At 40.4% G+C, this 14455-nt stretch overlaps 3 protein-coding genes across 3 annotated transcripts; 2 read left to right on the forward strand and 1 right to left on the reverse strand.

The window, feature by feature from the left end:
* The first annotated feature begins 4865 nt into the window (after positions 1 to 4865).
* LOC108253254 lies at positions 4866 to 6056 on the forward strand. Its single transcript, XM_017446850.1, has 3 exons — positions 4866 to 5357; positions 5567 to 5763; positions 6011 to 6056. Exons 1-3 carry the CDS (start codon positions 4866 to 4868, stop codon positions 6054 to 6056), a joined length of 735 nt encoding a protein of 244 aa, XP_017302339.1.
* A 63-nt stretch (positions 6057 to 6119) lies between these two features.
* On the reverse strand, positions 6120 to 8074 carry LOC108253256. Its single transcript, XM_017446851.2, has 4 exons — positions 7849 to 8074; positions 7320 to 7528; positions 6708 to 6875; positions 6120 to 6136 (listed from the first exon to the last, which is right to left on the reverse strand). Exons 1-4 carry the CDS (start codon positions 7866 to 7868, stop codon positions 6120 to 6122), a joined length of 414 nt encoding a protein of 137 aa, XP_017302340.1. The 5' UTR covers positions 7869 to 8074.
* Positions 8075 to 11538: 3464 nt separating this feature from the next.
* On the forward strand, positions 11539 to 13604 carry LOC103515889. The gene is made up of 3 exons (XM_026828454.1): positions 11539 to 11551; positions 12110 to 12394; positions 12613 to 13604. Exons 1-3 carry the CDS (start codon positions 11539 to 11541, stop codon positions 13602 to 13604), a joined length of 1290 nt encoding a protein of 429 aa, XP_026684255.1.
* Positions 13605 to 14455: the final 851 nt, after the last annotated feature.

The following is a 14455-nucleotide window of genomic DNA, read 5'->3' on the forward strand; positions in this document are numbered from 1 at the left end:
TGAAAACTAAAGGGCGATTTACAAATTGAAATTAAATTGTCACTAAGGACCATAAGTTCCAACTCATAATTATTTACAACCGGTTCATCAAATGACCAATAGCTGTCCATTTACTTCCACAAATGCGATGAAAAACTCAACGGAAGCCCATCGTTGTAACTCTACGTTATCTTATCAATCGTGTTTTACCATAAGTTAAGTCTGTACACACATCTTATATCGGGCTTAAATTTCTCTCGTTGAGTCTAGACTTCATATGAGAACCTCCATGAGTCAGAGCAGAAAGTAGCTACCTAAATCAATATGTATATAGGGTGTTCAACATCAGACTGACCCATAGGAAACAGTAAAATCAGGTTTTAGCCCCTTAAAAGTTCCCAGGGCACTTTTCAGGTCAACAAAGCATTCTTTCTACAGTAAAATTTCAAGAGGAATAGAGACCCATAGGAAATCAAATGGAAATGAAACAGTGAAATCAGTTTTTGACCCAGGATCCCAGGACACTTTTAGGGTCAACAAAGCATTCTTTCTAGTGTAAAATTCTACGAGGGATCGATTGGTGTAACTTCCAAAACTGTCTGACTTACAGTTAAGGAGTTCTTGGTTCGAGACGGGGCAAGTTCTGGAAAATTTACTTTTATTAAAGGTCTTAAAAATAATATACAAAATCTATTAAAGAGTAAAGCCCTATGTGGATTTTCCAGCTGAATCAAATGGTGCAACCTTAAGCTTTATCCCAGTGACAGCTAAGGAGTTGCCAGTTCGATACTTTCCAGTGTCAAAAAATTAGTGCAATTTATTCAAAGGCCTTTAATTGTGTTCAGCATAAATTTAAGACATGGCTTGGACTCGAATCACCAACCTCTAAATCCGAAGTCCACCAACCACTACACCACTGAAGTGAAACACCCTGTACACTGCGTCTGTTGAGAGTTCTCTGAGGGCATTCCACATGAAATAGCCTGTGGGCATACTACAAGTAACCCTCTCAATATATGAGAGGGTTACGGGAATTGAATGTTAAAGATATGGAATAGGGAATAGTGACGACTTTAATCAACCAACTCATAATTATTTACAACCTGTAGCTGTCCATTTACTTCCACAAATGCGATGAAAAACTCAACGGAAGCCCATCGTTGTAACTCTACGTTATCTTATCAATCGTGTTTTCTCTTTGAGACCACTTCTGATCTTGCACTCCGGATCTTCAGGGAATTGAATCTCCGGATCTTCAGCCTCATATTGATATAATGTTGTTCCATTTTTGGACATTTTTCATGCATCTCTGGATGGGAAGAAGCAAAAAGTGTGTCATTCACGGAGGCTGCAAATATGTAGATCCCTGAGGTTAGGGCTTTTTTAAAAAACGTTGAACCTCTCAACATGTTCCGTAACGTTACCAAAACGATGAACTTCCGTTGAGTTCTCAAACTCGTCCACACTAACAAATTCACCAATCCACACCTCGTTTGGAAAGGTGTGTCCACACTACTCGTACATTCAACTGAGGTCGATCAACACCGACTGGAACCATTTCAAACTAGATTAAAGGATTGTGGTGGGGGGAAAATAGTTTACACACTGAGAAAAAATTGAATGATAGGATGCCACAAGCTTTTAGAGAACTCTATTATTGGTTTTTCCCCCTGATTTGGGGCGTTGGAATTCTATAAGATTAATGTCAAGTTTCCCGATATAGGGTTCAATATTAGAGTTCCGGAACCCAGTCACCCGATTGGGCTTCCGGCACTCTAGTTTTTTACTTTCTTCTTAATGTAGTATTTCAGGCGATGTCGATCGACCAAAGTGTGGACTCTGCTTCTTAGTTCCTCATTGCCCAACACCATCATTTCACATAACTAACCTCACACAGAGTCAAAAACCTCTCTCTCGGATATCAGACAGAAAATGTCCCTTCTTAGCACGAGAGACAATTGATTAGACAATTTGCCCATTTGTTTTCTAGTTACAGTAGAAGCGTTAATACTTATCCCGGCTGAGTGGGCCCAACTAATTGGATTTTCGACATCTCGTAAACAAAAAGGTACTACTTCACTTCCCAAAGCCATAGCCACAAACCCCAAACAGCCCCCCCCCCCTTCACCCCCAACTGTGTGACCTGTCTGGGCTTGGTGCACAATTTGAGAGAGAAAACCCCCACAAGAAATATTTGCCATTTGAAGAATTTCCTCTTTTCGAAGGAAAATAATTAATTAAAAGTCACTCAAGAATAATATTAATAATAAAAAAAAATGCATTGATTTTTGTTCAGGGTAACCAAGATGGATAGAGTCTAGCCAAACGTCCCGGTTTTTCCACGTCCTCGGTAAAGCTGAACAAAGATCCCTCATAAATAAAGTTCGTTTTGTTGTATCATGCACTACCATTGGATATCTCTCTTGAATATAGTGCACCAAGTCCAAGAACTCGGAAATATACGACGCTCTTTACAAGAAGAGCATTTTGAAAGCAAAACATAACTTAACTCCATACACAAAAAGGCCACTTTGAGGCTAAAGGTGTAGGGGCAAAGAGCCCCAAAAGATGAGTTAAGCTGATGTACGAATCTACGAAATCAAAACATAAAAGACCAAAGAGATTCTTGGAAAAGTGAACTTGAAGCTTGACGAAATAATTGAACATCTCACTACAAACAAGTTGAACAACGAGTTTTTTATTCATGGCATGTATTGTGTTGGTAAACATCTTACTGGTGTTTTGGTTAAGTCGGTCACTTTTGTTTCAAAATTTTAATTTAAAGAATTTAAAGTTGATCAACTGAAATATTGAACACCTAAACAACAGAGCTAGAAAATCCTTGGCATTATAAAACGAGATTGTTTACGCAGAATTTCAGTAATATCCAACAACAAATTATGCAAAATTCATAGAAAACATATTACAAGAGCAGAATTGAAGCAATACCTATCTAACAGCAAAATATGCAAAATTTCACAGAAAATATATATGTTACCATTTTCACTCTTCAAACGGAGAGTACTCGTATTTAAATCCGCATAAACCAATAGCACGAAAGAAATTAGGAACCAACTCTCTCCTAATGAATAAAAAATGGAAATAAGTAGGTAGGGTACCTATATGGATACAAGTAAACTAACATACATGCAATATTCAAGAGAAATATGTTATATAGGTATGCAAGCAAATGGGAAAATTAGCTGATCATGAGGTGTCAGTGAATAATTGGAGATAGATGTTCTAAACACTGTAAATTCAAACAACTCAAGACACTAAACTTGAACCGCGAGATAGAGGCGTAAGGTCTCAAAAAGAGAGAGTTCTGGGCAACAAAGTAAACATTTTCTAGAATTTCAAAATTCTACAAATATGACGTAAGAAAAGTATTAATTTATCAGCAGGAAGTACGTAGGTATGATCTTCTCAAGATAGGACATTGCTTTTGAGTCTCTATAAAGTCTAAATTATAAATCTAAATCAAGAAAACTACGAATGCTCTTTTTGTAACCTAAACCGCAAACGTCCGATATTTCCGAGTTGGCCGCCACATCCACTACTAACCCCCCTATGTATTACTGTGACATGCATGCAATATTCGAGAGAAATATGTTATGTATGCAAGCAAATGGGAAAATTAGCTGATCATGAGGTGTCAGTGAAGAATTGGAGATAGATGTTCGAAACACCGTAAATTCAAACATCTCAAGACACTAAACTTGAACCGCGTTCTGGGCAACAAAGTAAATATTTTCTAGAATTTCAAAATTCTACAAATATGACGTAAGAAAAGTATTAATTTATCAGCAGGAAGTACGTAGGTATGATCTTCTCAAGATAGGACATTGCTTTTGAGTCTCTAAAGTCTAAATTATAAATCTAAATCAAGAAAACTACAAATGCTCTTTTTGTAACCTAAACCGCAAACGTCCGATATTTCCGAGTTGGCCGCCACATCCACTACTAACCCCCCTATGTATTACTGTGTGTCCACTGTGTATTTCTACTTTCTCTACTAACGTTTACCGTGTCCAATGTTTCTCTGTTAGTTACAGTACGTAGAGTACACTCTATTATTCTCATCCCAGAAGAAGTTCCGTCGCTTTTATCCATAGTGTATTCCAATATACCACCTGTGTTAAAAGGTAACCACCCCAAACAAACCGTCTTGTAAACCCTTGCCCAGCACAAACGAAACTCCCAACAGCACTTGCTTGGCAAATAAGACGCACTCGTAGACATTTCTTGCTTGAATGTTTATTATGTTCACTCATTTTCATTGCAGCTTTTTTTTAGTCCTTCGGGTCGGATTAGAATAAAACTCAAGCCAATTACACTTTCCCAGAATTCCCAATCTATTATGCACTTCTAAATTAATAATTTTCCAAGATTTATCTTTTCTTTTTTAATTGATTTCTACTTTCCTCGTTGGCTTGAGTTTTGTAGTTTAGTTCTTGGTTTGTGTTGCTTGAATGGTAGAAAAATAATGGAAGATGGGCGGGTCAGGGCTTCAAAAATTTAATGTCAGTAGCAACTGGATGTCCTTTGTACCGACTTTTGGTATTATGCTGTATCTATAGCTGTACAAATATTTCTCTTTCTACATCGCCGAATTTCGCTCTCCACCTTCCATTGTTGTCTCTACCGTACCCAGCAATGTTTCACAATGTAATGGGGCTTGGAAAAAACCGCACGAATGGCACACCTTAATAGTCGCTTTAGACAAAAAATAGTACTTGGACGATCAGATATTTGACATGTGAACCAAATGAATTTGGAGCTAAGAGTACGCAAGTGCATTACAAATTACAACAGTACCTACTACTTTGACGATTGGAAGGACAGGGGAGAAATTTGAAATCAAGGTCCTCTCACCAATCACCAAAATGATCACCAATACACCAGACACCATGCCTACCCAGCAACATGGCACTTACCAGCCAAACCAAGTAGCATCCCATCTGTCCAAACTATACCAACAGTCGACGCTGTACAAACAAAGGACATCAACACCGGAACCTTTGGAAGTCTCCAGGAAAACACAAGCAGCGAACACTCCCAGGGACGGGACTAGGGTACCCCAGCCTGATCAAATAGCTGTACACCCACCCAAGCAACCACAACCATCACCCGAGAAGAGTAGTAACACGCCGGCGTCTACGTCTCTAAATAAGATTAATATCTCACCACCCAAGTCTGTAGATGACATACAGCAGATAAAGTCAGTTGATAACAAAAAGATCCCTCCGTCAATAGATATTGAGCCTCGAGTACATAGTAACACTAGTCATGTAAACACTGCCAGTGTGCCAGTGATCCCACTAGAGAAACCAAAACAGGTGAATTCAGCCAAGCTCGAGCCTAGTCCGTCCGACCAGGCTGATGGTGAGACAGTTATTATTATGTTAAGGCGGTCTCTTCCTGATCCCTAATGTGCCGCGTCCATTTTAGTTTAGGACTATTGCACTGAGAGCCTCGAGTACATAGTAACACTAGTCATGTAAACACTGCCAGCGTGCCAGTGATCCCACTAGAGAAACCAAAACAGGTGAATTCAGCCAAGCTCGAGCCTAGTCCGTCCGACCAGGCTGATGGTGAGACAGATCAAGAAGTTGGTGAAACCCAACAACATGAAGTCAGCGAGTGTGAAACAGAGACCCGTCAGAGTCAGATACACACACTGACACACAGTCAGTTTATACAGAGGGTGCCAGTACAGAAGATCACTGCTAATGGATCGAGCAAAGAAATTCCCCCAAACACATCTATCATCCATGACCTGACGTCAACTGAATTGGTTAAATTGGTTTCTTGGCAACCAAAAAACGAGTAGTTGTATTAATCTTCTTCTTTATAGTCACCAATTTTTTGTGTAGTATCCACTACTGATCCTTGGTACTTGGTAATCAATCAAACCATATTCATCTCTATTTCGCAACACTTGATATAGGGTAAAATTTGATGATTCGTTGTAGCATTCTCTTGAATTCTGAGACATAGAGTCTATAAAGGGTCTCGATCATTTTCACAGGTTTGATTTGGAGACGACTAAGCGGTACTCAAAGTCCCGCGTCTAACGGTTGCAATGTGAGACCAGCCTAGGGACCGTCGCATATATTGGAAGAGTAGTCGCGCGACTTTCAGTAGAGCGTAGTCGCTGAAAAACCAAACCGATGAATATGATAGAGAGGTTTTCCAGGCGACTACGTGCTACTGAAAGTCACCCGACTGGGCGTCCAACGTACGAGGGGCCTTCGTCAATCTCACACACCGACCCTGTCTATGAGTAATTACCACGTACGCCTCAGCATTACACACATCGCATAAAACCAAACAGACACATAAATTTTGCCATTGCGTAACTTGAACCACTGAACACCCGTACCAGAAGATTGGTAATGGTAACGAGTAGTCCCAGTCATATAACATTAGTACGGTATGATAATGATTGGTACATGAGATTCACACTAGTACGGTTTGATTAACGACGGTTTATTGCTCGTGAAAATTGCACAGACATAATTACGTATGCAACTTGTGGTGATCAGGGTTGAAATCAGGGAGAAGACAGTATAGGGTTATTTGTCTCAGATATGTTTATGCCCTTCAAGGATGAGCTGTTCATTTCGTATTAAAGTCAGAATTTTGGGTAGGGTTTGTTTTTAGCTTCTTCCTTGGTCTTAAAAAAAAAAAAAAAAAAAAAAAAAAAAAAGAGGGGGGTCTTCCACCGACGTCTGTTGGTATATCACACAGTAGTGGTATCGGGCAGGTACCAATGGCAGCTTTCAACAGATTCAAGTTCAGATGGAAAGCATCATCAGTGGGTACTTGGTCAGATGAGCTTTGCTTCATTTCCTCAAGCCATTTCTTTTCATGCTTGAATTGGAAAAAGTTTTCTGAAAATAAGGAAGAGGTTACTTAAGTCAGAGCTTGTCAGGTTTAAATATTTAGTTAAACCAAATATTAAATTGATCCTCAACAAAAACAGACAACCCTCATGATGTGTCTAGACTATAGTACAGCTCACCAGTGACATTTGGATGGATGACTGTGTGATTTTGTGAGGGATCATGTTGAATATAATTGGAAAAAAATAACTTTTACAACTTGATATTGACTGGAACCTCTAGAAAATAGGTAAAATCAAATAGGATTGATAGTCTCTCTCTTTTTCAGTCTTCTCCCTATTGTAAACAGGTAGTTATAATGATTGTCCTCACAAAGGAAAAAAATATTTCAAAATAAAATGGCCATGAAGGTTCATGATTTTTTGTTTTCTGCTAATGTGCCCACCTACTCAATGAAAAATTGAAAATCACCCGTGTTCTCCTGAAACTTACTTTCATTCACATTTGAAGACAAGGTTGCAAAATTAGTTGCTTCCACCCGACTGTCTTCATGTTCATCAACAATCTCTTCGTACCGATCCCAGTTATTAGGGACTTTAGCCTTTTCCTTCTCAATGACAGCTCTAGTTTCAGCTCTCTTCTGCTCAAGCTGAGCTGCAGGCTTCTTGCTCTTGTACTTATCTCTCATCCTTTTTTGATTTCTGTAAATGGAAAACAAATGTAATAAACAAAAGTAGAATATTTCAGTACTTAGAAAAAAAAAAAAAAATAAAAAAATCAGAAATCCCTTACAGTGAGTGCAGTAGTTCTTGATTGGTCACCAAAGTTAGACAAACATTTTGAATGAATGGAATCTGGTTGAGTGATCAATGCACCACCTATGATATCAAGATATGCCTAGACATTTTTAGGGTGTGATTAAGCTGCTTTGAATTCCAGAAAAAGATGATTAGGTTTATTTATCCACAGCACTATACAGTGAGTAAATCCACTAGAAAATAAAAGGTGCTCTTTATTTTACCTGTCTTTCTTGTCATTCATTGTGATGGAACTTTGGTGGCACTAATAGACTGAAACAGCAAACAGCTCCTGAATCTGTAAAATTTGTCCTTCTCTTCTTTAGTTCATCTAGAAATCCTGGTAGGTTTAGCTGATCAAATCAAAAGTTTTCTTGACTTTCTTGCCTTGGTTGACTTTTTCCCTTCTTTTTAGTTTCTTTCAGCTTTTTCAACTTTTTGTGTGTTCAAATCTTATACTCGAAGGTTCAAATAAATTTTTTACTTTCTTTTAAAAAATTGGCGCCATAGAAAAATCAAAAAAGATCCACTCATCCAATTCAGGCCGTGGTTATGAACAGGGCCATCGTAGGCCATCGTCGGTCTTTTTGCGTGTAAAGTTGGCGGGAAATTCGAATTTTTGATTTTGATTTGGAGACGACTAAGCGGTACTCAAAGTCGCGCGTCTATACGGTTGCAGTGTGAGACCAGCCTAGGGACCGTCGTATATTGGAAGAGTAGTCGCGCGACTTTCAGTAGAGCGTAGTCGCTGAAAAACCAAACCGATGAATATGATAGAGAGATTTTCCAGGCGACTACGTGCTATTGAAAGTCACCCGACTGGGCGTCCAAAGTACGAGGGGCCTTCGTCAATCTCACACACCGACCCTGTCTATGAGTAATTACCACGTACGCCTCAGCATTACACACATCGCATAAAATCTACTTACTTCATTTTCATCAGTACCTACCTACTTACATTTCATCACATTATCATTATCAGTCATCATCTCATTCCATTTAAGAATTTACTGTTGGTGTACAATAAAAATGGACTATTTATAGAGTTACTTAGTGCAAACTATGTATTTGGTTCTTTTTGTTTCTTTTTACTTATGTAGGTACATGAAGGAAGGTACAGAGATAAGAAAAAAAGGGGATTTAGCTAAAAATCACTTACCGTGAAAAGATCTGTTGGTCGGATGGCGCGAGTTTTTAAATTTCAAGTTCATGGATTTGCAGGATTTTGGATTTGATTTTCCGGTTGTGATAAAATGATAAGGCTGATAAGGATAAACTGTTCTTTTATCTCATGAAACCAACCAAAGGATCTTGATATACCAGTCAAATGGTGCTAGGTCATACGTATCCAGAAAGCATTCCACAGTTTTCTGCTACATTAGACGCATGTGGTCTGTGTCGTAGCATGCCCATCCCGTAGTAGGTGTGCCTCTCATCAGGTTTTCATTTGTCCTTTGTCCTTAAGAATCCAAGTGTACCTCGAAATAGCCACTAGCATGTGTTGGCCCTGATGGTCACCCGACAGATGCAAACCACGTTGCTTAACTTAAGTAAACTGTTGTCTGTTGGGAATCGAAACATTGAACGTTCTACTGCCACTGGACTTGTCTCTCTCATAAATTCACCCCCGATAAAATCACTTCATAACTAATATTACACATCAATGATGTACCTACTACTTACTTCTGGTGATTATGATCGTTTGCATTAGGAGAAATAGTTACCTCTTGATTCCCTCATGTGTAACCAATGGATTCAAACATTGGAAGAAACCTCCGTGGTCGAATACGTATTCATATTAGTATGTCTTACAAAACTAGTGTCTAATCGTCTATAACTCTATCCAACATGGTCAATGGTCATCTTGATTGACATCGCCTCGAAGATGTCCACACATTATAAACCTTTCCTTTCATTCCACCAAAATCTTTGAATCTTACGAGTATTCGATTATGTGAAATAAAAATCAATCAAACATGGCTGACCAATGAGATTGTGAGATTTCGCTGTGTTTACGTCCAAAGCGGAATCTCATTGGTTCAGCCGGGTTTTGTTTCACATACGATACTTGTCTACATACGAGTATATTTGATGATCCCATCGGAATTCTTTCTCTCGGGAGGTGGATAGCTTATTCGGTCCCGGTCTCCCAGTCCATCAATATTCCTGTCGAAATCGATCGACTTCGGTCGACCGTATAGTGTGGACACAACTTAACAATTCTGTATTCTCTGCAAATCCACTTCTAGTTCTTGAGATCCCTCTAATGACCATTTATATTAACCTTGGACACATGCAGCCTAACCTCACTTAACACTAGGACGTGCTCTATGAGAACCCGGTCTCTCAGTCCATCAATATTCCTGTCGAAATCGACTTCGGTCGACCGCATAGTGTGGACACAACTTAACAATTCTGTATTCTCTGAAAATCCACTTCTAATTCTTGAGATCCCTCTAATGACCATTTATATTAACCTTGGACACATGCAGCCTAACCTCACTTAACACTAGGACGTGCTCTATGAGAAATATCTACGGTCATACACAACTAGAGTTGTCTTACAATTATACCACTTTACCAATCCACATGTACCTATCTGTGTGACTGTGACATTACTAGTTTAAATACTACAACATATGTAGTAGATTGGGGTCATGATCAAAACTAGACACTTTAGAAGTAGGATTTAGTAGTAGGATAGAAGTTTAAAGTCACTGTATCACTCGTCCACGGAGACTTCTTTAGAAGACTTAGGGTGGGTTTCACCAACCTTTTTTTTATCACCTAAAAGGCTGATATAGCTTAACAATTACTAGTTTAAATACTACAACATATGTACCTAGTAGATTGAGGTCATGATCAAAACTAGACACTAGTAGGATAGAAGTTTAAAGTCACTGTATCACTACTAGGGCTAAAGTAGCTACTCGATTGTCCTCGCAATGTTGATTAGTTCAAGCAAAGAGCCGAAAAAAAACTTCAACTCTGCCCGGATTTAAACCAGCGACCTCCAGATTGCAATTATCCACTCGTCCACGGAGACTTCTTTAGAAGACTTAGGGTGGGTTTCACCAACCTTATTTTTAGCCCTAAAAGGCTGATACAGCTTAACAGCCCTGTAAGGGCTATACAAATCAAATAGAACTTGACAGGCTGGTAGCTGAACAGCCCCGTCAGAGTTGACTTTTACATCCAAGAATACAAGTACTGACAAATACGCGTAATAGTTTTGCTTCTAGAAGTTCTTCGACTAAACACGACCACATTTGACTTTGACTAATGCTCTAGCTTTTACTTTACAGTTGCCCTCTCTAAGACTTTGTCATGGCTTGGATTATACTCAATGCATGCTTCACAAAATGCTTTGTTTTGTATTTTTTACTTTCTATTATTTTTCTCTCTTTTTAAATTCCAAGAACAGTAATGGTAGTTTGTCCTCAAAGTAGACCTCATTTTACGTTAGGCATATGTTACTAAAAAATGGGTTTTCGTGGATTTTGTAAGAAACTCAAGCATGCGGAGACGGATAGTCTTTTCCAATATTAAGGAGCGCGGTAGCGCTCCGCCCCGCCAAGTCAAGAAAGTTTGACCGCTTTAAATCTATCAGACCAAATCCTTGTAGCACATTGTCTATTTCGCACATGAATTGTTCATGGGTTTTCGTGGATTTTGTAAGAAACTTAAGCATGTGGAGACGGATAGTCTTTTCCAATATTAAGGGCCCCGCCAAGTCAAGAAAGTTTGACCGCTTTAAATCTATCAGACCAAATCCTTGTAGCACATTGTCTATTTCGCACATGAATTGTTCGAATGATCTTCGGTCCAGATATTAACCACGATGGACGTTGCAAAACTTCAGTGATCCCCGGAACAGTTCAATTTTCAACAAAAACTTTTGGCTCTCCAGCATCATGTTCTGCGAAAGTGGGTATTAAAATGTGGCCTGATTTTGAGGAGGTAATGGTTTTTATTGTTTTCGTAACTAAAATTCGGACGATTTGGCATACTTTGTTAACCCGCTCTAAGGGAAATTTTTTCTCTATTTTCTATTTGGATTAGTTGGGTTTACTTGAGGAAAAATATCGGTAACAGAAATAGATCGATTCAAATACCAACAACGAGCCAGCCTAGTTAGCTTAGTTGGTAGTGAATCTGCCTTGTAAGCGCTAGGCCGCGGGTTCGATTCCCGCCCGGGGCGGATTTTATTTGGAACGGCTGGCTTTCTCCTATCCTGTCTTCCTTCTCTCTTCGATTTCGGGACGATAAGACCATAGCAGTTACAGCGATTCAAATTTTCAAATACCAACCTTCTTTCGCATTAATTCGATCAATATCTACTTTATAGAGATTTTACATACATAGAGTAGGGAAAGAAACTTATAGTAAAAGATCCAGGGGTGGAGGCAAAATGAGGTCTACTTGGGGGAGATAAACACCATACAATAGTAAATCCATACAACCCCCGCCCTGTTCTGATTTCAGGAACGGATTCTCGTCTCGGCATCGGATTTCGTCTGGGACCCAATGCCGACTTCCAGTATCAAATTGAACTCGGGCCTCAAACCCGAACCCAGCCGATAGGAGCCGACGCGCCCGCCCCTGAGGCGAGTAAGAAGCGACACGTTCACAACCAACTGGGGAACCTACCAGGCGCGGACAGACCTCACTGGATCTACACCTGGAATAACATCAATCCCAGCCCTGAGAAAGAGAAGGATCTTGCCCTTGATCTCGACACACCAGACACCATGCCTACCCAGCAACATGGCACTTACCAGCCAAACCAAGTAGCATCCCATCTATCCAAACTATACCAACAATCAACGCTGTACAAACAAAGGACATCAACACCGGAACCTTTGGAAGTCTCCAGGAAAACACAAGCAGCGAACACTCCCAGGGACGGGACTAGATTTTCGATTTTCCATACATAGAGTAGGGAAAGAAACTTATAGTAAAAGATCCAGGGGTGGAGGCAAAATGAGGTCTACTTGGGGGAGACAAACACCATACAATAGCAAATCCATACAACCCCCGCCCTGTTCTGATTTCAGGAACGGATTCTCGTCTCGGCATCGGATTTCGTCTGGGACCCAATGCCGACTTCCAGTATCAAATTGAACTCGGGCCTCAAACCCGAACCCAGCCGATAGGAGCCGACGCGCCCGCCCCTGAGGCGAGTAAGAAGCGACACGTTCACAACCAACTGGGGAACCTACCAGGCGCGGACAGACCTCACTGGATCTACACCTGGAATAACATCAATCCCAGCCCTGAGAAAGAGAAGGATCTTGCCCTTGATCTCGACACACCAGACACCATGCCTACCCAGCAACATGGCACTTACCAGCCAAACCAAGTAGCATCCCATCTATCCAAACTATACCAACAATCAACGCTGTACAAACAAAGGACATCAACACCGGAACCTTTGGGAGTCTCCAGGAAAACACAAGCAGCGAACACTCCCAGGGACGGGACTAGGGTACCCCAGCCTGATCAAATAGCTGTACACCCACCCAAGCAACCACAACCATCACCCGAGAAGAGTAGTAACACGCCGGCGTCTACGTCTCTAAATAAGATTAATATCTCACCACCCAAGTCTGTAGATGACATACAGAAGATAAAGTCAGTTGATAACAAAAAGATCCCTCCGTCAATAGATATTGAGCCTCAAGTACATAGTAACACTAGTCATGTAAACACTGCCAGCGTGCCAGTGATCCCACTAGAGAAACCAAAACAGGTGAATTCAGCCAAGCTCGAGCCTAGTCCGTCCGACCAGGCTGATGGTGAGACAGATCAAGAAGTTGGTGAAACACAACAACATGAAGTCAGCGAGAGTGAAACAGAGACCCGTCAGAGTCAGATACACACATTGACACACAGTCAGTTTATACAGAGGGTGCGACCCAACAACATGAAGTCAGCGAGAGTGAAACAGAGACCCGTCAGAGTCAGATACACACACTGACACACAGTCAGTTTATACAGAGGGTGCCAGTACAGAAGATCACTGCTAAGGAACATTGAGATGGAGTGGTCAATGATCCAGAGATCTCGACTTCCAGACCAGAGTGGACTTTTCTGATGACATTTGTGAGACCTGCCTTAATGGTTTAGTGGTCAAGCCTTGTAAATTTCTGCCATCAGGTCGTCACCCAATGGTAAGATGTTGGCTTATTCCAGACCAGAGTGGACTTTTCTGATGGCATTTGTGAGACCTGCCTTAATGGTTTAGTGGTCAAGCCTTGTAAATTTCTGCCATCAGGTCGTCACCCAATGGTAAGATGTTGGCTTCTTCCAGACCAGAGTGGACTTTTCTGATGGCATTTGTGAGACCTGCCTTAATGGTTTAGTGGTCAAGTCTTGTACATTTCTGCCATCAGGTCGTCACCCAATGGTAAGATGTTGGCTTGCCACACAGGTGGTCTAAAGTTTGATGTCACTGTCCATCCATAACGCTTCAAAAATTTAATGTCAGTAGCAACTGGATGTCCTTTGTACCGACTTTTGGTATTATGCTGTATCTATAGCTGTACAAATATTTCTCTTTCTACATCGCCGAATTTCGCTCTCCACCTTCCATTGTTGTCTCTACCGTACCCAGCAATGTTTCACAATGTAATGGGGCTTGGAAAAACTTCAAAAAATTAATGTCAGTAGCAACTGGATGTCCTTTGTACCGACTTTTGGTATTATGGTACATCTATAGCTGTACACATATTTCTCTTTCTACATCGCCGGATTTCGCTCTCCACCTTCCATTATTGTTTCTACCGTACCCAGCAATGTTTCACAATGTAATGGGGCTTGGAAAAAACC

Source organism: Diaphorina citri, unplaced genomic scaffold (assembly GCF_000475195.1).
Source record: "Diaphorina citri unplaced genomic scaffold, Diaci psyllid genome assembly version 1.1 scaffold1437, whole genome shotgun sequence".
NCBI classification, from domain to species: Eukaryota; Metazoa; Arthropoda; class Insecta; order Hemiptera; family Psyllidae; genus Diaphorina; species Diaphorina citri.

What these genes read in the sequence shown, in the direction of transcription:
- LOC108253256 (XM_017446851.2), bottom strand. Translation starts at nt 7,868, where the DNA reads ATGAATGACAAGAAAGACAG. An exon ending in ATGAATGACAAGAAAGACAG is followed by an intron (nt 7,529 to 7,848) that starts GTAAAATAAAGA and finishes TTCCATTTACAG; the next exon opens with AAATCAAAAAAGGATGAGAG. An exon ending in GTCTTCAAATGTGAATGAAA is followed by an intron (nt 6,876 to 7,319) that starts GTAAGTTTCAGG and finishes CCTTATTTTCAG; the next exon opens with AAAACTTTTTCCAATTCAAG.
- LOC108253254 (XM_017446850.1), top strand. Translation starts at nt 4,866, where the DNA reads ATGATCACCAATACACCAGACACCATGCCTACCCAGCAACATGGCACT. An exon ending in AGCCTAGTCCGTCCGACCAG is followed by an intron (nt 5,358 to 5,566) that starts GCTGATGGTGAG and finishes CCGTCCGACCAG; the next exon opens with GCTGATGGTGAGACAGATCA. An exon ending in TCTATCATCCATGACCTGAC is followed by an intron (nt 5,764 to 6,010) that starts GTCAACTGAATT and finishes TCATTTTCACAG; the next exon opens with GTTTGATTTGGAGACGACTA.
- LOC103515889 (XM_026828454.1), top strand. An exon ending in CATGCCTACCCAGCAACATG is followed by an intron (nt 12,395 to 12,612) that starts GCACTTACCAGC and finishes AGGCAAAATGAG; the next exon opens with GTCTACTTGGGGGAGACAAA.